Consider the following 20610-nt stretch of genomic DNA (forward strand, 5'->3'; position numbering starts at 1 on the left):
CTCCCACTGCCAGCTCTGTTCAGGCAAGTTTTTACTTCTCTGTGGGTTTATTTATCCTGAGTGTTTCCTTCCAGCCATCGCTTGGTTCCCATAAAAAAGCAGCAGCAGCAGTTCTGCCATTTCTCTGCCCTTTCCCAGGTTCCTGAACTGGGGGGTCAGTGGGGGATCCTGGGTGAGGGCATGGCCAGGGCTGGGGTTCCTGAGCAGTTCTGGTTGTTTGAGGGGCCACAGGAGCCCTGCAGCTGCACCCCCTTGATGGGGGAACCAAAACCTTCCTCTGCTGGGCTGAGATGGTCCCAGGCAGTTAAAAATCCCAGACTGGTTTGATTGGAAGGGACCCTAAAGCCCACCCAGTGCCACCCCTGCCATGGGCAGGGACCCTTCCACTGTCCCAGGTGCTCCCAGCCCTGCCCAGCCTGGCCTTGGGCACTGCCAGGGATCCAGGGGCAGCCCCAGCTGCTCTGGGAAATCCATTCCAGGGATGGATTCCACAATTCCTGATTCCCAATCTCCCACCCAGCCCTGCCCTGTGGCAGTGGGAGCCATTCCCTGTGTCCTGTCCCTGCAGGCCTTGTCCCCAGTCCCTCTGCAGCTCTCCTGGAGCCCCTTCAGGCCCCAAAAGGGCTCTGAGGTGTCCCTGGAGCCTTCTCCTGTCCAGGTGAGCACCCCCAGCTCTCCCAGCCTGGCTCCAGCCCTGGAGCAGCTCCCAGCCTTTGTCACCCCCTGTAGAAATGACCTCAGGCTCTTCCAGGCCTCGCTGTGTCCATGTCCTGCTCCAGTTTGGGTGCTCCATCCTTTTCTGATGATCCTGAGCTCCAGACTGGAAATACTTGGAAACCCAGGGAAGGGTCTGGAACTTTTTTGTTGGGACATTTCCCCAAAATCAGGAACTCTTTGGGGATGGTTTAGACCACCTGGCATTGGCAATTCCAGCTGTTCCAGTGGGTCTGGGCATCTCATGGAGGGAAAAGTCTTTACAATTATATTGAGAAATCTGAATGGTGTGTGTGAGACTTTCTAAGGGAGGCACTGAGTGCTCCAAGTCCTCAGGCTGCTGCTGCCCCTCATGATTCTCATTGCCAGGATGAATCCCTATTCCAGGGCAGCCTGTTGAGCTGAGGGTGAAGGTTTTCCAGCCAGAAGAAGGAATGCTTTCCATACATTTACTTTTGATTTCAGCCCATTATCTGCCCCTGTCCCCCTCCTCCTGCTCTGGCTCTCAGCGCTGATGGGGTCGTACGTGCCAGTCCCCATGAGGATCCCATTCCAGACACTCATCCTCCTTTAGAAAACATCCAAAGTCAAGGCCGTGCATCCCTACGAGCCAGTGCAACAGCTTCGATCTTTGCACGTTTCCAAAACGAGCTGCAGACCCAAAAATAGAACAAAACAAAGTTTCTTTGCCACCTCCCTCGCTGCTCTGCAGCGCGACAGCCCCGGGGCGGCTCAGGGGAGGTGGCTGTGCCTCGGCCACTCAAGGCCACCCGTGGTTAAAAGGCAGAGCTGTCCTCCCTCTTCCTGCCGAGGTTTCTTGGGATCCTGAGCTGCTCCAGGGAAGAGCTGAGGTGGCACCATGAGCGCTCTCGGGGGGCTCCTGCTGTGCCTGCTGCTGCTGCTCCCCTCTGCAGCTCTGCCCAGGAACCAGGGAAGGGATTCCCTGCTGGAAGCAGAAGGGAGGAAGGTGAGCAATGGAAGCTCACAGGAGTCACCCAGGTCCAGGAGAGCTGCTGCCACTCTCCCGTTCTCCAAGGCTGAGCCAAAGGGAGCCAGATGCCCGCAGGGAGCGGCTGAGGAAGAGGAGGGCCCGGGCTGGCCCCGCTCTCACCCGCAGCCCTGGCCCCTCGGGGGGCTGGAGGGGCCCGTGTGCAGGGTGAGGATGGAGCAGGACGGGGCCCACGCGAGGCAGCTGGAGGTGGTGGGAGTGCTCAGCCACTACGAGAGCAGCTTCATCAAACTGCTGCGGCGGCGCCGGAGCTGGGACGGCAACTTCCCCGGGATCTTCGGGCTGTGCCGGCCCGGGGAGGCCGGGGCTGCTCCCCATCCCCTGCAGAGGATCCACCAGCACGTCCTGGAGCCCGGCCTGGAGAGATTCCTGGTCCTGCACTTGGAGGAAGGTTGGTGGAGAGCCCTGCAGGCTCTGGGGTGGAGCAGGGAGGGGAAGGATGCGGGCTCGGGGTGGTGGTGCTGTTGGCGGGCCCAGAGTCGGGGATTTAAACACAGAATTAAATCTGGGGGTTGGGTTCCCTTTAAAAACCAGCAAAGTGGTGCAGTGAAATGTTTCTGGGCATGTTTTGAAGGAGGTGAGGATGGCAGCGTGGCTCTGCCATCTGTCCAACACCCTGTGCCACGTTCCAGCAGCGTTTGGGACTCACCCTCAGGGGTGCACAGGATGGGATTGTTGGGGTGTCTGTGCAGGGACAGGGGTGGGACTGGTTATTCTTGGTGATTCCCTTCCAGCTCAGGACATTCCATGATTCTTGATGGCTTCTTCTTTGCTCTCATCTCACTTTCTGTGTTTGGGTCCCCTCCCAGCTCCGGGGAGAAAGGAGAGGCTCAGACCCAGCTGCTCCTGCTGTGCCGGTAGCCCAGCACCTGCTGGTCTCCACTCTTGGGGCTGTGGAGCTCCTGCAGCTTCAGCCTAATGGGAAATCCTCAACACACATCCCCTTGTCCTATCCCGGGGGTGATCCCGGTCCTGGAGTTACACCCTCCAGTTTAATCCATAACGAGAGGGTGGTGATTGTTTTTTTCGTCCTGAAATCTTCCACCTCTCCCGGCTTTGGATTTTCAGCTGCACTCAGCAGTGCCGGGCAGCGGGGAGGTGCCTCTCCCCCGGGCAGTGCCCGCAGCATCCCCGAGGCACTGAAAGCCGATTTCCATGGGCTCTGGGGGAGGCATGGCCGGGTGCGGGGTGTGTCCCGCTCTCCATCTCCCTGGAGCCGGGGACGGGATTTGCTGCGTCCCTTCTCCCCCTCGGCTCCTGTCCCGCTGCTCCGGTCCCTTCACGGGGACAGCGCTGGGCCCGAAGCCCCTTCCCCACGCTCGGGAGGGGATTCACGGCCGTGTCTCCCCCGTTGCAGTGCAGTGGGAGGCGCAGGTGAAGCTGCGGTTCCAGCTGGTTTTCCAGGCGGAGGTGGGACGGGCGGTGGGAGAGCTGCAGGCGGCCGTGATGCTTTTCTACCTGGGCCGCCGGGAGGGCTCCGGGCACCCGCGGGAGCTGCTGGCCACGGGCCCGGGGCTGCCGAGGGACCAGGTGGGTCCGGGCCCTGCTGGGAGCAGGGGAGGGATGGGGTGTCCCAGTGCCGCTGTCATCCCTCCCAGTCCCTTCCACAGCCCCTCCAGCTCCCTCCTTATTCATTCATCTTCCTCCCCGTCCATTCGCCATCCCCTCCCAATCCATTCACAATCCCCTCCCAGCCCCTTTGTCACCCCTCCAGCCCTTGGCCAACCCTCCCGGTCCCTTTGCGGTCCCCTCCCAGCAGCTCCGCCCCATCTCCCGCTCCCGCCGTGCCTGAAGATGGAGCTCTCGCCCTGCCCAGCGGGGCTGCCCCGGTCCCCAGCCCGGCCTGGGGTGCTGAGCCCTGCCCCTGGGGGGTTCCCTGGGTTCCCTGCACCCCGGAGCAGCTCTGGGGCTGGGGGCGAAGCTCCAAACGCGCTCCCCACCCTCCCTGTGGCCGCTCCCTGGGCTGGGTGACCCGGGGCCCGCAGGGACCGCAGCGGGGGCTCAGGTGAATGTGTCCCCCGTGATGTCGCACTCACTCCCTCCCTCGGGGTTTCTGTGCTTTCTGCCTCGGTGCAGAGGCTCTGCCTCTCCAGGGACACGCAGTACCTGGCCCTGGCGGCCGCCGCAGCCTCGGTGACCCGCAGCGCGGAGCGGCTCCGCTTCTCGGCTTCCCTGAGCATCCACGGCGGCGCCGCAGGTACGGACGGGGGGACCCTGGGGACAGCAGCATCCCCCCCCTCCTGTCTTCGCTTGGGCCTTTGGGGTCCTCTCAGGCCCGCGAGAGGTGGTGGGGACACGCAGGAGACCCCAGACCGACGTTCTCCCCTCTTGTGGCGGCAGCAGGTGCCCCCCTGCCCCGCACGGAGGTGCAGCAGCTCCTGTTCGGCTCCGATGACAAATGCTTCACCCGCATGACCCCGGTGCTGCTGCTGCTGGCCAAGTCACGGCAGCAGGAGGAGGAAGAAGAGGAAGAGGAGGCTTTGGCCCCATCCTCCTACCTCTCTGCTGAGGGGGTGCTGGACACGGCTCCGTACCCAGAGCTCAGGTCCGTGGCTGTTGCTGTGGGCACGGGAGAACGCAGGGGCTGGGGGATGAAGTGGGACGGGGGCAGCCCCAGCTGTGGGACCAGGGCACAGCCCGGTGGGACCCCTGGCCTACACAGGACCCCCGTGACTCTGCCTGTGCTCTCCTTGCAGCCCACCCCAGGAGCTGCCGACCCCCACAGCCCCGGGCCAGGCCAACACCTCCAACCCAGCGCCCGGGGGCAGCGCCGAGTTCCTGGCAACCCTGAGCCGCTTCATCCGGCAGCTCCTGAGCTCCTCCAGCGAGCCGCCCCCCCAGCCCAGCGCCCACCACCGGCTGGACTTCGAGATGATGGAGACCCTCCCTCACCAGCTGCTCAACCTGTCGGAGGAGGCGGCGCTGGAGCGGCTGGTGCAGTCGGAGGAGCCCTCGGTGCTGCTGCTGCCCCAGGACAGCGGGGCCGTGCTGGAGCAGCACCTGGGGGACTGGCAGCCGGAGGGCACCGTGCTGCAGCTGCTCATGGGCAAACTGCAGCTGGTCATCCAGGAGCTCAGGGATATCCCGGCTTTCCAAGCCAACGCGGCGCTTTTCCAGCACCTCCTTTCCTTCTGCTATTACCCAGCCGAGCCGGGTGAGGCCGAGGCGGCCGAGCGGGGCCCGGGCTCCCGCAAGCTGCGCACGCTGCTGCTGCTGAAGGCGCTGCAGTCGGTGCGGGCGCGCTGGCAGGAGCGCAGGAAGGTGCAGCGGCAGAACCGCAGCGCCCGGCAGCAGGGGCACTGCCGCCTGCAGGAGCTCACCATCGACCTGCGCGACAGCCACTTCGTCATCATGCCCACCATGTACGCGGCCAACAACTGCGAGGGGCCCTGCCGGCTGCCGCTGTCCGCACGCATCCCCAGCTACTTCTCGCACACGGTGCTGCTGCTGGGCATGCAGGACCAGGGCTCGCAGCTGCGCAGGGCTCCGTGCTGCGTGCCCGTGCGCTACTCGGACCAGCTCATCATCAGCCTCTCCTCGGACGGGCTGGAGATCCGCAAGTTCCCCAACATGGTGGCAGAGGAGTGCGGCTGCCGGTGAGGCTCCCGCCGGCCTCTCCCCGCCCGCCCCACCCCGGCCCCTCTCCCGGTTCGCCCTCCCGGCTCGGGGTCTGGTGCTTCTCCCGTGTGTCCTTGCCCCATGGTTTGGCTCGTTAGCGTCGCTCTGGTTCTGGGTTCATCCGTGCCTGTCCCTGCTCCGTGTCCCACTGGGGATGTCCCCTCCCGCTGCTGGCGGTGCCCGAGGTGCCTCTGCTGGGTACATGGGGGAGGACAAGGCTTGGCAGATCCAGGCAGGACCATTCTGGTTTATCCCTCACTCTCTGCTCCTGTGCAGGGAAGGGCAGCTGCTGGTGCCTCCAAGCCTCGCAGCATCCTCTGGCCATTCCCCAGCCCACAGGACCCCCCTGGCCACAGGGCTCTGCCTGTGACAGCAGAGCAAGAGCCCAAATCCCCTGGCAGAGCCCAGCCCTGCCCTGGGGACGCGGCTCTGTGCGAGCGTGGCCGTGTCCTGGGGCTCCCGGCCAGGTCACATCTGCTCACCCCGCGCTGACCCCGCGGCCGGGCCGAGGGGCGGAGGGAGGGAGCGATCCCGTTACAGCTCCCGGGCTGCTCGCACCATTCATGGTGCCCGAGCACCTGCTCCGTGTCCCCGCCGGCGTCAGCACGGGCCGCCCGCCCCAGATCATCTTCCAGCCGAGCCAAACCTTTGGGAGCCGCTCCTGGGCTTGTCCTGGTTGCACCTCCTGGGGGTTTGCAGGGCTGGAGGTTGGTACCCACCAGTCCCTCCTCACAGACCTGCAGGATGAACCCTGAAAACACACACACACATAACCAGGGACAAGGGCTTTTCTCATTTTCCTTTGGTTTTTTTACCCTATATTTTAAGAACTTCCACTTGAATACCTTATTAAAAATGAAAATAGTTTATTTTAACCACTGTTGATTTAGCAAATACTGAAACCTGCCATGGCTGGGGGCTGTGAACATCTCTGGCTGTGTGATATTGCTCTTGTGTTTCCTTCCTAAAGCGACTCGGAGAAGGCGAGGCCTGCAGGGATCCCCTGGGTGAAGGGCTCCAGCCCTGCTCTGTCACCAGCACCTCCTGGGCCACCCCAGTGATGGCACTGGGCTGGCTGAGGTCGGGGTCTGTCCCTGATGTCCCTTTGAGGACGGCTGCAGCCTGGTTCCGTAACCCAGATTATTCTTCTCTCTTGATTTGCTTTCAATAAAACCATTAACCCAAGAGCTGCACAGTCTGGACACAACTCTGTTGAGAACCACGAGAGGAGGGGAACTGCAGAGGGGTTTGGGTGGGCATGGAGAAGGCAGGAGGCCCAAAGAAGCTCCTTCCATGAGTCCTTTCAGGTCACCTTTGATCCAGGGGTCCCAAAGTCCCCGGGGAGCTCGGGGAGCTCCTGGGCTGCTCTGCTGCTGCTCGGGGGTCCTGGTGCTGCCCGTGCCCGGGGTGTCTCTGCAGGGCAGGCAGGGTGGGATTGAATCCCCCTGGACCCAGCTCCATCCAGCCCCGTGCCCAGCCCGGCCTCAGTCGCGCCTTTTGCCCTCCCTGGCCCTGCCGTCCCTGCCCGGCTCCCAGGGCCTCCTGCCCTTCTGCTGCTTCCAGTCCCGCCTGGGGCTCTCCCGGCCGCCCTCAGCCCTGCCGGGCCGGCCCCTCCACCCCTCCCTCCTGGGCTCATCCCGCTCCCGCCGCTTCTCCTTCCTCTCCCTCCTCTCCCGGTCCCGTTTCCTCTGCGGCTGCTGCTCGGGCTCCCTGGGGGCCCGGGGGGCTCGGCCGGGTCTGTCCCTGTCCTTGGCTCGTGGCTCCCTCCGGCTGCTCCGCTCCGCATGGACAGCTCGGCCTTCCCGGGCTTTCTCCTTCTTCTCCTCCTTCTTCTTCTCCTCCTCCTCCTCCTCCTCATCTTCCTCCTCCTCACTCTCTTCTTTTTCTTTCTCCTTCTCCTCCTTTTCTTCCTCTTCCTCCTCCTCCACCTTTTTCTCCTGCTTCTCCTGGCTCTTCTTCCCCTCTGTCACAGCCGTTGGCACCTCGGGGACATCTGCAGGTTCTTCATCCTTGTCCTCATCCTCATCCTTGTCCTCCCCCTTGTCCTCATCCTTGTCCCCGTCCTTGTCCTCATCCTCTGGTGTTGCACGGCCAAACCATTTCTTGAAGATCCAGGGTTCTCCCTGTGGGGACAGAGGGGACCAGAACTGCTGATGCAGCCCAGGGACAGGGACCCCTCTCCATCCCTCCCCCTGGGGACAAGCAGGGAGGTGCCACCCTGACCCCTACCAGGTTGCTGTCAGCTTCGCTGTCATCATCATCGTCACTGTCTTCATCATCATCATCCTCCTCCACCGCGCTGCTCTCGGGTGGCGGCGCAGGCTGGGCAGTCACCGCCTCTGGGATCTCCACCTTGGGGCTCACAACCTCTGGGAGGGGACAGGGACAGGCCACGGTCAGCTGGGGCTGCTCGGGGGGGACATCCCAGCCCGGGGCTCGTGGGGCCCTGTCCCTGTCCCAGGCCGGACCCGGGGCATCGGGGAGGGATGGAAGGTCGGACCCACCGGGAACGGGAGGAGGTGGAGGCTCCTGGCGGCCGCGGGCGAGTCCCTCCTTGGAGCATGGAGCTGCAAGACAGGAGGGGACAGCAGGGGACAGGAGGTGACAGCACGGCCTGGCCACCCCTTCCCGCTCCTCCCGGCTCCCCGCTCACCTTGCAGCACCTGGAAGGTGACGCTCAGCAGGGCCACCACCGAGGCCACCAGGATGCACTTGTTGAGGGTGAGCCCTTCCCAGAGCAGCGGCTCCTCCGCGGGGTCCAGGCTGGGCGGCTCCGCCTTGCTGGGCACGGGGAGGCTCCTGGGGACTGGGACACGGAAAATGTTACTGGGAGAACTGGGAGGAGGCAAAGGGCTCTGAGCTGGGGGTGGAAAGAGCTCTTAATGTCCTCATGCATAGCCCGCTCACGGCAGGGACAGGGACAGAAACGAAGGACAGGGATGGGGACAGGGATGGGGAGAGGGACAGGGACAGGGATAGAGACAGGGACAGGGACAGGGACAGGGACAGGGTCAGGGACAGGGGCAAGGACAGGAGCTGCTTCTCCAGTGTTTGCACTGCAGGAGTGGTGACAAGGATGTCTTGGGGGCTGAGACTGAGGGGTTTGGGCCATATTGGCATTAGGGTATCCTGGGAAAAGCTCTGCCCGTGCTCCTCCTCCAGCAGTAAATCTGGGCAGGATGGAGAGGAGGAGGAGGAGGAGGAGGAGGATCTGGCAGGCGGCTGAGGAGCCCCATCTCCATCCCCGTGTCACTGATTTCCCCTTTCCATGGCCAGACAGCGCCTCCAGGGCTGGCCAGGGACACGGGACTGTGCCTCTGTGGCCACCTGGGGCAGGGTGGCCGTTCTGGGGCAGGGAAGGCCTTTCCCACTGTTGAAGATTGCAATGCAAGATGTTTTCAATTACCAACTGTATGGCAGACTACCTTTGTCAAGTGGGCAGTTTGCTGCATCTCTCTCTTTGAGCGACCACATCCCCTGGGGAGGGGACATCTGCTGATAACAGCTATTGAATGTCACTGCATGGCTGATAAGAACTACAGCATCCCATTGGGAGATGTGAGCCCAGAGGGAGGAGCCAAGCATTCCTACTGAGATCTAATCCAGAGGTTTTTGAGACACCAGCACGGCTTCTGCACTGGATTCCCCAGAGGAACAGCAGCTGCCTCTGCCACTGGATCTTCAGAGGAAGAATCCATCCTTCTCTACAGGATCGCTGTTCCAGCAGAACCACCCCTGACACTCCAGGAGGGCTGAGCCACAATTCCAATGGGACTGCTGCCAACAGCCTGACCCACAGGGTGTCAGGTTGGGTTCTGACTCTGTCAGTGTTGTTTCAGTTTACTGCATTGTTTATTTTATCCTTTTATTTTCTTCCCTATTAAAGAACTGTTATTTCCTGCTCCCATATTTTTGCCTGAGAGCCCCTTAATTTAAAATTTGCAGCAATTCAGAGGGGTGGGGAGGGTTTGCATTCTCCATTTCAGGGGAGGCTCCTGCCTTCCTTAGCAGACTCCTGTCTTTTCCAAACTGAGACTCTCCCACACACCCACCTGGCGGCCCGGCAGCGCTGCCCTTGGCTCCCACCTTCTCCACCCGCTGCTTCTTCTCCGCCGCTCTCCTGTCCCCGCCGAGCGGGGCTGGCTCGGGCATGTCCGGCTCTGCCTCTGCCAAGGGATGGCCCCGGTGCTGCTCGGAGTCGCTCTGCTGCTCTATTCCCTGCGGGGAGGGCACGGAGCGTGGCTGGGGGACAGGGACAGCACAGGGGCAGGGAAAGGGAAGGGAAAGGGACAGGGACAGAGACACGGACAGGACAGGGATAGGGATAGGGATGGGACAGGAAAAGGGACAGGGGACAGGGACAGGAACAGGAACGGGGACAGGGACAGGGATGGGATAGGACAGGGAAGGGACAGGGATAGGGACAGGGACAGGGAAAGGGACAGGGATAGGGACAGGGGGACAGGGGGACAGGGGGCAGGGACAAGGACAGGGATAGGGGCAGGAATAGGACAGGGACACAGACAGGGATGGGACAGGGACAAGGGCAGGGACAGGGACAGGGACAGGGATGGGACAGGGACAGGGATGGGGACAGGGACAGGGATGGGATAGGACAGGGATGGGACAGGAATAGGAACGGGGACAGGGACAGGGACAGGGACAGGGACAGGGACAGGGATGGGATAGGATAGGACAGGGATGGGACAGGGATAGGGTCAGGGACAGGGACAGGGACAGGGATGGGATAGGACAGGGATGGGACAGGGATAGGGTCAGGGACAGGGACACGCTGCTCCGGGGGTCCCAGTGCTGCCCCAGCCAGAGGCACCAACCCGGCTCCTTCAGCACCTGGGGCGTTTTCACCTCCACAGCCTTAAAGCTGGGGTGGATTTTATGCTATTTTAGCTGGATTTAGCCACAAGTTAGCCCCGACTAACGCATGGGTGTGCTTGGGATCCCCCTGGAGCAGCCCCCGGGGCAGGCTCAGTGTGCAGGAGCCGGGGCAGCCGGCGCTGAGCAGGCTCTGGTGCCCGGGCTGGGCGTTGGTCGGTGCCACCAGGGAGAGCTGCCCACCGGCACGGATCAGTGACAGCGACAGCTGGGGGACCTGCAGGGACGTGCTGCAACCCTGCCGGGCGGAATGGCACTGCGGGACAGCCCCAGCCTGGCCCCTGACCCTGACCCAGCACAGGGATCCATCCCTGGCACCCCCTGCTCTGAATAGGGATCTGCCCAGACCCTCCCTCCCCAGGCACAGGGATCCCTCCAGGTTCCCCCACCCTGCCCTGGCACAGGGATCCATCCCTGGCACCCCCTGACCTAGCACAGGGATCACCCCAGGCAACCCCTCCCCTGGCAGAGGGATCCACTCCTGGCACCCCCTGCCCTGCCCTGGCACAGGGATCTCTCCAGGCACCCTCTCCCCAGTCACAGGGATACCCCAGGCCCCCCTGCCCTCCCTGGCACAGGGATCCATCCCATCCATCCCAGACACCCCCACCCTCCCCTGGCAAAGGGATCCACCCCTGGCACAAGGATTCCCCCAGCCCTTCCCTGCCCCGGGCACTCACATGGGCTCTGCGCTGTCCCGTGGCTGTCGCTGCTCACCGGGGCGCTGCCATCTGTCACAGACACAGCTCAGCTCCTCAGGGACAAACCTGAGGGGGACATGGGAATCACCAGGGGCTGGGAGGGGGTGTGGGCCCCTCAGAGACACACCCAGCCTGCACAGAGGGGACATCTGGCCGTGATTCCCCCATTGGTGTCACCCATGGATGGACAGAGGGGTCCCAAGCCAGGCAAACCCTCCCCCCCCCAGGAATTGAGGGGTGCAAGGGGAGCTCTCGGACTCGGAGCCCCAAAAGGTCACCAGCCTGGATATCCCAGGGGAGTGGCAGCCAAAGGGACAGTGACCTCCCTGCCAAGGCAAACACGGGGATCAATAGCCCAGGGTGTGCTCAGACACCCCAAAACCACAAGGCTGGACACTGGAGGGCACAGCCTGGCAGCAGGAGGAGGCCCAGCTCCCATGGAGAAACCAGGGCTCCAAAAGGAACTCAGGGGAGCTCAGGGAGGGCTCTCAAGGGTTTTCCCAGCTGGGAAGTGGCAGAGCAAACTCAGGGTCCCAGGAAGGGCTGGGGAGGGGGTCCCGGGGGTTTCTCTGCCCTGGGAGAGCTGCAGGGGTGCGAAGGCACTACAAGGTCCCAGCAACACTGGTCCCAGCTCTCTTGGCTTCTCTCAGACCAGTGCCTCAGGTGCCTTATCCTCCCCAAAAGGAAGAAGGATTTTTGCCCCCTTTGAGGCAGATTTAGTTGATTTCCCCCCTGTGGAACACTGAGAAAAAGAGACCAGTACCCAGGATGAAACCTACACTCAGTGCTGGAAGCAGAACAGATAAATATGAGGAAACTTTTTGGCCATGATCTGAAAGGTTTTTACTTTCAGGAAGAAATAAAAAGAGTCCTTTTGGTTTGTTTAAATAATGTAAGTCTGGTCCTTGCTCTGCTGGGAAGGGATGGAGCTGCCCCAGGACTTTGGTGGTACCTGGGGGGTTCCAGACCCAGGGGAAGCACAAAGCTGAGGAACTTTTCTCAAAGTGTTTCCCCCCCATGTGCTTGCCCTGTTTTTGAGCTTCTCAATCATTCACCCTGGTTTGGGGCACAGATGAGCTCCAGGAAGGTGGAGGAGGGCCTGAGCCTCTGTTCCTTTCTGCCTGGCCATGATCCATGCTCCCATGGGGCTGGTGTCACACAGGTGTCACACAGGTGTCACACGGGTGTCCCTCAGTGCCCGAGGTCACCCTGAAGGGACACCACCCTGCAGAACCATCTCTGCCAGGCTGAGCTGTGTCCTGCAGAGTCCCACACACCTCACCAGTGGCCAAGGAACCTCTCCTGTCCTTCCCTGCCACCTCTGAGCTCTCCCTGCCCACCTGGACAGCCCTTAGGTCATCCCAAGTCTTTCTCCAATGCCACACAGGGACAATGTCACCTGGAGGGGCCCTCACCAAACTGAGAGGGGTCAAACATTGTGCCCACAGCACACCCCACTCCTCAGAGAGCCCAGTGCCCTGTCACAGAGTGCCAGGCTCTTTCCATGCCTCCACCCATTGGGTTTCACCCTGATGGAGGAGCCCAAACAGCTCCAGACCTGGTGGCAGGCAGGTGTCCTTCCCTGCCATGTGCCCCAAGGGCATGAACTCAGCCCCAGAGCTGAACAGATCCATGTCCAGCTCTGTCCCCCCTGGCAGGAGATGGGCTCTGTGCCCTGGCAGGGGGTGGATGCACTCTGGGGCTCCACAGCCCACACAGGATCCTTGTCCCCAGGCAGGATGGGCTGTGTCACCTGCAGGAACAGCCACCCTGGGCTGGTGATCCAGGGACAGCCACTGCCAGGCCAGGCAGGGATGGCCACAGTGCCAGGGGTGACCACAGTGCCACATGAGGCCACCAATGCCAGGGATGGCCATAAATGCCAGGGGTGTCTGTCAGTGCCATGTGAGGCCATAAAATCCAAGGGTGGCCACAGTGCCAGGGGTGGCCATCAATGCCAGGGGTGGCCACAGGGACACTTTGCCCATGGCAGGGCTGGTCACCCGCAGCCCCCAAATCCTTGCTCCTTGCCCAGGAGCATTCCCATCCATCCATCCATCCATCCATCCATCCATCCATCCATCCATCCATCCATCCATCCATCCATCCATCCATCCATCCATCCATCATCCATCCCTCCTCCCTCTCCCCCGCCCATCCCTCGCCCCTCACGCCAGATCCGCCCGTAAATGCTGAAAATCGCAGGCACTTAACAAATAATCAGCTCCGCTCTGCTGCCGCTGGGATTTCTCCCGCACGGGCTCCCGAGGTCGCCTGCACCGCTGACTCACGTCAAAGAAACTTCCAAAAATATCCCCTGGCCTGCCCCGTGTCCCGGTCAGCCCCGGCCGGGGATGAGCCCGTGGGGTTCAATCCCACACAGAGCCGGGGAGTGGCCAGATCTGCCCGGGGGCTGCCCCACAGCAGGGTTTAAAATCCCCACAAATTCGTACCTGGGGTCGGCACCGCCTCCTCCTCCTCGGCTGCAGCCCCCGGGCGGCCCCGGCTCTCCCGGGTAAAGAACAGCAACAGCTGCCGGGGGGAGCGGAGCAAAATAGCGCCCAATCACCGGGGCTGAGAGCCACAAAAGGCAGCGCAGCCCCGGCTGGGAGCGCAGCGGCTGCCCCGGGCACGGGCTGAGGCTGCCGGGGCACCTGAGAGGGGTTTGAACCTCTGTGACACTGCCGGGGACACAGGGAGGGGACAGGAGCCCGGGCACGGGTGTGTGAGCCAGGTGTGGGAGGGAGGGATGGATGGATGATGGATAGATGATGGAGGGATGGATGGATGGATGGATGGATGGATGGATGATGGAGGATGGATGGATGGATGGATGGATGGAGGGATGGATGGATGATGGATGGATGGACAGGGATAGATGGATGATGGAGGGATGGATGGATGGATGGATGGATGGGTGGATGGACAGGGATGGATGGATGGGTGGATGGGTGGATGGATGGATGGATGGATGGACAGGGATGGATGGAGGGGTGGATGACGGATGGATGGATGGATGGATGGATGGATGGGTGGATGGATGGATGGATGGATGATGGATGGATGGATGATGGATGGATGGATGGATGGATGGATGGATGGATGGATGGATGGATGGATGGATGGATGGATGGATGGATGGATGGATGGATGGATGGATGGATGATGGAGGATGGATGGATGGATGGATGGATGGATGGATGGATGGATGGATGGATGGATGGAGGATGGATGGATGGATGGATGGATGGATGGATGGATGATGGATGGATGGATGGATGGATGGAGGTGCTGGGTGTGCAGCAGTGGAATGAGGCACTGGTGAGGAAAGAGAATGAGAAATCCCCCCGGGGGCAGCAGTGCTCAGAGAACCCCAGTGAAAATCCCTTTTTGCAGTGTTTGCAGGGGTCCATTGCCCTCCCATCCCTCTGACGTCCCCATTCCTGTCCCCAGGAGCCCTGTCACAGCCACAGGCTCCTCCTGGGCTGATGGGAGTGGGGATGTCCCATCCCCAGGGATAGAGGGAGGGATAGTGGGGATGTCCTCTATCCCCCAGGATAGAGGGAGGAGATGAAGAATCCCATCTGGGGAGCCGCAAAACACCCCGAGGCTCTGGCCCTGCCTGTGGGGTCATCCCAAGCCCCCAGCTCAGCATGACAGGAGCAGCCTCAGGCAGGAGCTCCTGTGCCAGGGATGTGGAGCAGCAGTGCTTGGGACAGTCAGGCACATCCCACTTTGAGGACATTGCTGTTATGCAGAGGCTCCAGACCCCAAAACCCCCAAAACCCTGAAATTGTGACATTTCCCACCTGCAGCACTGACATTTTTCTTTAGCACGATCTAAAGGAGGAATGAACCAGGCACTGCCTTTTCCAGGTGAGGCTGGATCCAGGCCCTGCTTTAGGGGGCTCAGGAGCAACCTGTGCTCCCCAGGGCAGGGATTTGGCCTCTTTGGCAGGGACAGGACTGAGCACATGGAGGGAGAACAATGTGGAAGCCCCCAGAGCAGCCAGAGTGCTGGGCACACCCTCACCAGAGTTTTCCCGTTTGTATTCCCATTCCAGCAGGGCCAGAGCTGTTCACCGGCATGGCATTTGCTTTATAGGGAGGTGATGAAAGAAGAAAATCATCACCAGGCCAAATAAAATCCCTTTTCCTCCCAGTTAATCACGTTTCTCATGCTGCCCCCAGGTTTTTTCCCTGCTCTTGCCTCCCGTGGCTGAGCTGCTCCTTCCAGGAAAGATGCCAGGGGCTGAACCGGCACCGGCAAAACACCCTCCCACTTCATCCTTACATGGAGCCAGAGGATCCAGAGCTCTCCTCACCCTTCCCAGGACCTTTCAACACCCCCTTCCCGCAGCGTTTCTGCCTCCACACGTGTAGCTGGGAGCAGTTCCCCGTGGAGCTGCAAAGCCTCCACCTCCATCGCGCAATTTATCCCGGGCAGATGGAGGAAAGAGATTCCCGCAGGCAAATTCTTTCCTAATCTCATGAACCCCCCACCAAATCCCGGTTTCTTCCGTGCCCTGAGCCTGATAAAAGCTCGCTGGGACGGGGTGAGCTCAGGGAGGGGGAAATCCGATCCGGCTGGGAGAGCAGGAGCAGAGAGCCAGGTGGGGAGCAGGGAGGGCAGTGGAGAGGCCAAAGAGTGACTTTGGATGGGGCTGGACGGCACAGCCCCTCTTCCCTGGCCTCCCAGGCGGCCTCCTAACCTCTGTCCTCATGAATTGTGGTCCAGGCTGTGCTGCAGCATCCCCTCACTGCCATGGCAACGCTCACTTCTCCTCCCACCAGGACATCATCTCCCTTTTCCTCCCCGTTTTTAATAACTCACAGTTAAAAGGCAATCAGAAAGGCATAAAATTAGTCACTGAGTATTTTTGGCACAGGTCGGTTCTGGGGATGGATCTTCTCTCAATTCTCACAATTCCCTCTCTCCCCAGAGCTCCCAGCCCCTGCCTGGCTCTGTCTCCTCCTGTCACAGGTATGAGGGGTGGCAGATGCTCCAGCTGCCTGCTCAGGTGGCTTTCCCACTGCTCACCAGGCTGCCTGCAGATTTTTCCCCTTGGATTTCATCCCTGGCTCCATCAGAACCTGCCTGACCATGTTCCCAAGGCTTGAGACTCCAAAACACCTCCCAGCCTTTGGAACCTTTACCCTCTAACCTGGGCAGGGTTGGGCTCTTGGCCTGATTTTAGAGATGGGAATTTGGATGTTGTTTGCCCAGCCAAGTGCCCTGGGCACAGCACAGCTCTGCAGGCAATGCCCAGCTCCAGCTGTGTCACCCCCACGCTGGCATTGTCCCTTGGGGGCCACAGGTCTGAGGGTGCACAGGGCAGGTTCCCACTGCTGGCACCAAAATCCTGCTGGAGATGCACGTGGAGCTCACCAGGTGCTGCCTGGGCTTGTTGGAGGAGCTTGGTGTCTCCCAGCCCTCCACCCTCCCCTCAGATGTGGTTGGGGATGCATTCAGAGCGGGGCTGGTGGAGGAGAGGATCACAGAAACACCAAAATTCTCCAGGAAATGGGATGAAAGAGCACCTTGATTCCCTGCACAACCCAAACCCCAAAGGTGTCCCCATGGCAACCTGGGCACAGCCCAGGGCTGACAGCAATATTCCCAAAATTCCTCCTTCAGCTGGATCCACCATCTCCAGCTGGGGATTGTGCAATGGCTGTGCTGACAGCTGCTGTCTCCTTCCCCTGGGGAACCAAACATCCACCCAGGAGATGATTCCTGCAGGAACCACAGAGCTTCCCGAGCACTGAGGAGCACTTGGGAGCTTTCAGGAAGGGAAGGAATGTCTCCTCTCTCCTGTCAGATCCCATCTGTCAGCATGGAGATTTCAGATCTGCCAAGCTGAGCCATCTCCTTGCAGAGGTGTGGATGATGGTAGGCCTGGAGCAGTTTGGATGCTGGATGTTCCTGTGGCTCCACATCTCCAGGTGTTGCAGCAGGGCTGGAGGGAGCCAGCAGGAGATGGAGCATCCTCTGCATGAGCTGATTCCCACAGCTGATTCCTGGACAAGCTCCAGGAGGGCTGACTGCACCTCATGGGCCTGCAAAGCTTCTGATGCCTGTTCTGATCAAGAACTCAGACCTGGGCCCTTCCTCGTGGCTTCAGGGATTTGGTTAAGCTGGAAAACACAGCCAAGAGGATCTTCTGTCTCCTCTCCTGGGTTTGAGGTGGTGTGGAACTGATGAGGGAAGATGGGAGCTCTCTGGGCTGGTACCACCTTGGTTTAATGAACCACAGCTTGCTGCATCAACGGGACAAGAGGAAATGGCCTCAAACTGCTCCAGGAGAGGTTCAGGTTGGACATCAGGAGGAATTTCTTCATGGAAAGGGTGGTCAGGCATTGGAAGGGGATGTCCAGGGAGGTGGTGGAGTCACCAAGGAAAAACTGGAGGTGGCACTCAGGGCTCTGCGCTGGTGACAAGGTGGGGATCGGGCACAGGTTGGACTCAATGGTCTCAGAGGTGTTTTCCAAACTAAATGAGTCTGGGATTCTGTGATCTTGGAGGATCTTCTTCCTTTTACCCTTTTAGTCTGGAGGGAATGCAAGCCATAAAAATGATGCCTCTGTGTTAAATGCGAAGGAACCCAGGAAGAGAGGACACCTCACCACAGGGTTTTGGGAGCAGATGCTGCAGCTTAACACATTCCTTCAGCTGAGCAGGGAAAAAGGGATCACATCTCTTAGAAAAACTCTCCCATGTCACCTCTGGCTTCCCAGCCCCGACCTGGATCCATCCATCCATCCATCCATCCATCCATCCATCCATCCATCCATCCATCCATCCATCCATCCATCCATCCATCCATCCATCCATCCATCCATCCATCCATTCCATCCATCCATCCATCCATCCATCCATCCATCCATCCATCCATCCATCATCCATCCATCATCCATCCATCCATCCATCCATCCATCCATCCATCCATCCATCCACCATCCATCCATCCATCCATTTCCATCCATCCATCCATCCCTCCATCCATCCATCCATGCATCATCCATCCATCCATCCATCCATCCATCCATCCATCCATCATCCATCCATCCATCCATCATCCATCATCCATCCATCCATCCATCCATCCATCCATCCATCCATCCATCCATCCATCCATTCCAGCTCTATCCACCCATCCATCCATCCATCCATCCATCCATCCATCCATCCATCCATCCATCCATCATCCTTGAGCCTTCCATGGGCTCATCCATCACTCCTGGAATGACCCCCAGTTATCTGGAGCAGCTCCACATTAAAGCCCAGCCTGGAATCCACGTGTGCCCTAAATCTCCAATTCACAAATCTCAGAGGTTTTGCTCCTTTTCCCTGGCAGCAGGAGCTCATTCAGGTCAGGGGAACAGAAGATCCAGATCCTGTTAAATCCTACTTTTAGTCTCGGCTCCTTTCCGTAATTGTTCCATGATCCCTTTTCTCACAGCTCAGCACCACTCAGGGCTGATCACTGTTCTCCCTAAAGATTTGCAGTTTGTCACTCCCAGGAGAACAGGAGGTGTGACTCCACTCCAGGGAATTATCCCTGGAAGTGCCATTTGTGATTGGGAAGGTGGCCATGACATTTGTCCCACCAAGGGCTGGGGCTGTGGCACACTCAGTCTGGAACAGCCATGCCAGGGGAAACTGAGGCAAAGGGAGATTTAGGGCAAGTAAGCTTTGGGTGGAACAGCCTGGCAATATTTAACATCCCAATGATCACAAATCTTTCCTTTTTTTTTGCTTTCCTGATGGATGGAGCATTAGTGTATTTATCCAGACAGGTTCCAGCACTGGGGGCTGCAGATCCCAAATCATTCCCAGTGAAGGAGCTGCTCCCTCTGCTCTGAACAGACCTACAAACAACCCAGGGCAGCAGCAACCAGAGGGCTCTGCCTCCTGGGGGAATAACTTCATCATCCCAGCCTCTTTGGGATGATGGCACCCACTGCAGAGCAGGTCCTGGTGGATTTAAACCTTTCCCAGGGCTCCAGGTTGACCCCACAGGACTGAGCAGTTCTGAAGCAACAAATCCATGTCCAGAGAAACATCCCTGTGCCGTGGGGATGCTCCCAGACTTGGCAGCTGTGGGACATGGGAGGGAGGAGATGTTCCAGACAGGTTTTAGGTCTCAAAAGGGTCATAAAAGTACAAAATCCACCCAAAGTCCTGCAGCAGAAATAGCAGGAACTTCCTATCCACCTCCAGCCCTCAGCTGGGGTTTCCCCGTTTCTCTGTGTCTCCCACCCTGTTCCCCATTTTCTCTCTCTGTTATCAGACCAGAAATTCCCAAATTAAGACTCAGCAGCCTCCAGACACCAAGAGCAGAGGTTTCACTCTGCCAGGCCCCTCTGCTCTCCCCTCCCTGCCTCACACCACGGATTTCTCAGTTCCTTTGGGCCACTCTAGGAGGGCTGGAGGGGTTTGGGTTCCTTCCTTATCCCCTTGCCAAGGCCAGGACTGTGCTCTGGGGCTCTTGCTGGGGTCCTCACGGAGGGGCTTTGCTGCCTCTCTGAGGTCTGGAAACTCTGATGATGACTTTGCCTCTCCAAAATTGTAGTAAACTCCTCTGATTTATAGTGAGACAGGAAGGGCTGGGACTTGGGGATGAGGTTTTTGAGTGAAGCCCCTTTCTGCTCCAGCTTTCCCTCTTCCTATTTTCACACAGCAATGCCAAATTCAATATATTATGTAATGGGAACAAGCAAGAACCAAACCAGCAAGGGCTCCAAGCTGCAGGAAACTCCCTTTCCAAAGCCACACTCTTAATGAGTCACTTTTCTCTCATTTTTGCTCACCACCCTTGCAGACCAGGCTTTGTCCAGTGCAATGAGGAGACATCAAAGCTCAAATCTTTAATGTTTTCCAGTTCTTCCTCAATATGTCCTTGCTGGATATTTGTTCCTAAGACATATCCTGCTCAAACAACAAGATTTGTGTTTAAAATAAAGCTTGGGCACTGCCAGGGATCCAGGGGCAGCCACCCTGTGCCAGGGCCTGCCCACCCTCACAGGGAACAATTCCTGATTCCCAATCTCCCACCCAGCCCTGCCCTGTGGCAGTGGGAGCCATTCCCTGTGTCCTGTCCCTGCAGGCCTTGTCCCCAGTCCCTCTGCAGCTCTCCTGGAGCCCCTTCAGGCCCCAAAAGGGGCTCTGAGCTCTCCCTGGAGCCTTCTCCTGTCCAGGTGAGCACCCCCAGCTCTCCATGGGGTTTCAGGACATTTAGAAGGCAATCCCAGAGCTCACAAGCATCAAACAGCTTCAGGACTGTTCCTTCTCTTCAGCTCCCTGCGAGCACCAGGACAAAGCAAATGTCCTACCAAAGCCAGGCTGGATCCACCAAGTTGTGATTAACACAAAATCAGGTGGAATCTTTCACTGAGTGACAGAGAGAAGGTTCCAAGAATGAACCTGGAGTGACTCTGCCCACCTGGCTGGGGAAGGTGATCCAAGGGATTTGGACAAGAACCTCCACTCTGGCGGCTCCTGAGCTCAGGAATCTTCCAGCCTGCAGCACTGCCCTGGATTTTGGGCTGTGTTCTCACCAACACCACATGGAGATGTGAGCACTGAGCCTTCTCCCTCACTCCCACACAGCCTGTGCTGCACTTTGGGCAGGGCTGTGCTCACACCTTGGATCACAGAGTTCAACACAGACT

At 59.6% G+C, this 20610-nt stretch overlaps 2 protein-coding genes across 4 annotated transcripts in view; one reads left to right on the forward strand and one right to left on the reverse strand.

The window, feature by feature from the left end:
- The first annotated feature begins 1479 nt into the window (after positions 1 to 1479).
- Positions 1480 to 6528, forward strand: AMH (anti-Mullerian hormone). 2 transcript variants are annotated; one of them, XM_064734012.1, is made up of 5 exons: positions 1480 to 2114; positions 3081 to 3253; positions 3800 to 3920; positions 4067 to 4268; positions 4420 to 6528. In XM_064734012.1, exons 1-5 carry the CDS (start codon positions 1574 to 1576, stop codon positions 5321 to 5323), a joined length of 1941 nt encoding a protein of 646 aa, XP_064590082.1. In that variant the 5' UTR covers positions 1480 to 1573; the 3' UTR covers positions 5324 to 6528. The 2 variants fall into 2 exon arrangements, with proteins under 2 accessions (XP_064590082.1, XP_064590081.1); XM_064734011.1 differs by having other exon boundaries at positions 1481 to 2114; positions 4064 to 4268.
- A 40-nt stretch (positions 6529 to 6568) lies between these two features.
- The window catches only part of LOC135458736 (cilia- and flagella-associated protein 251-like), a 41906-nt gene continuing 27864 nt past the window's right edge, over positions 6569 to 20610 (reverse strand). For both annotated transcript variants that reach the window (XM_064734013.1, XM_064734014.1), the window contains exons 2-7: positions 10915 to 11001; positions 9394 to 9559; positions 7995 to 8147; positions 7846 to 7908; positions 7571 to 7710; positions 6569 to 7464 (exon numbers count right to left, since the gene is read on the reverse strand). In XM_064734013.1, the coding sequence (XP_064590083.1) occupies positions 6826 to 7464; positions 7571 to 7710; positions 7846 to 7908; positions 7995 to 8147; positions 9394 to 9493 (1095 nt within the window). In that variant the 5' untranslated portion in view covers positions 9494 to 9559; positions 10915 to 11001 and the 3' untranslated portion in view covers positions 6569 to 6825. The remainder of the gene's footprint in view (positions 7465 to 7570; positions 7711 to 7845; positions 7909 to 7994; positions 8148 to 9393; positions 9560 to 10914; positions 11002 to 20610) is intronic.

The sequence above is a fragment of the Zonotrichia leucophrys genome, chromosome 28, assembly GCF_028769735.1.
Source record: "Zonotrichia leucophrys gambelii isolate GWCS_2022_RI chromosome 28, RI_Zleu_2.0, whole genome shotgun sequence".
Classification (NCBI taxonomy): domain Eukaryota; kingdom Metazoa; phylum Chordata; class Aves; order Passeriformes; family Passerellidae; genus Zonotrichia; species Zonotrichia leucophrys.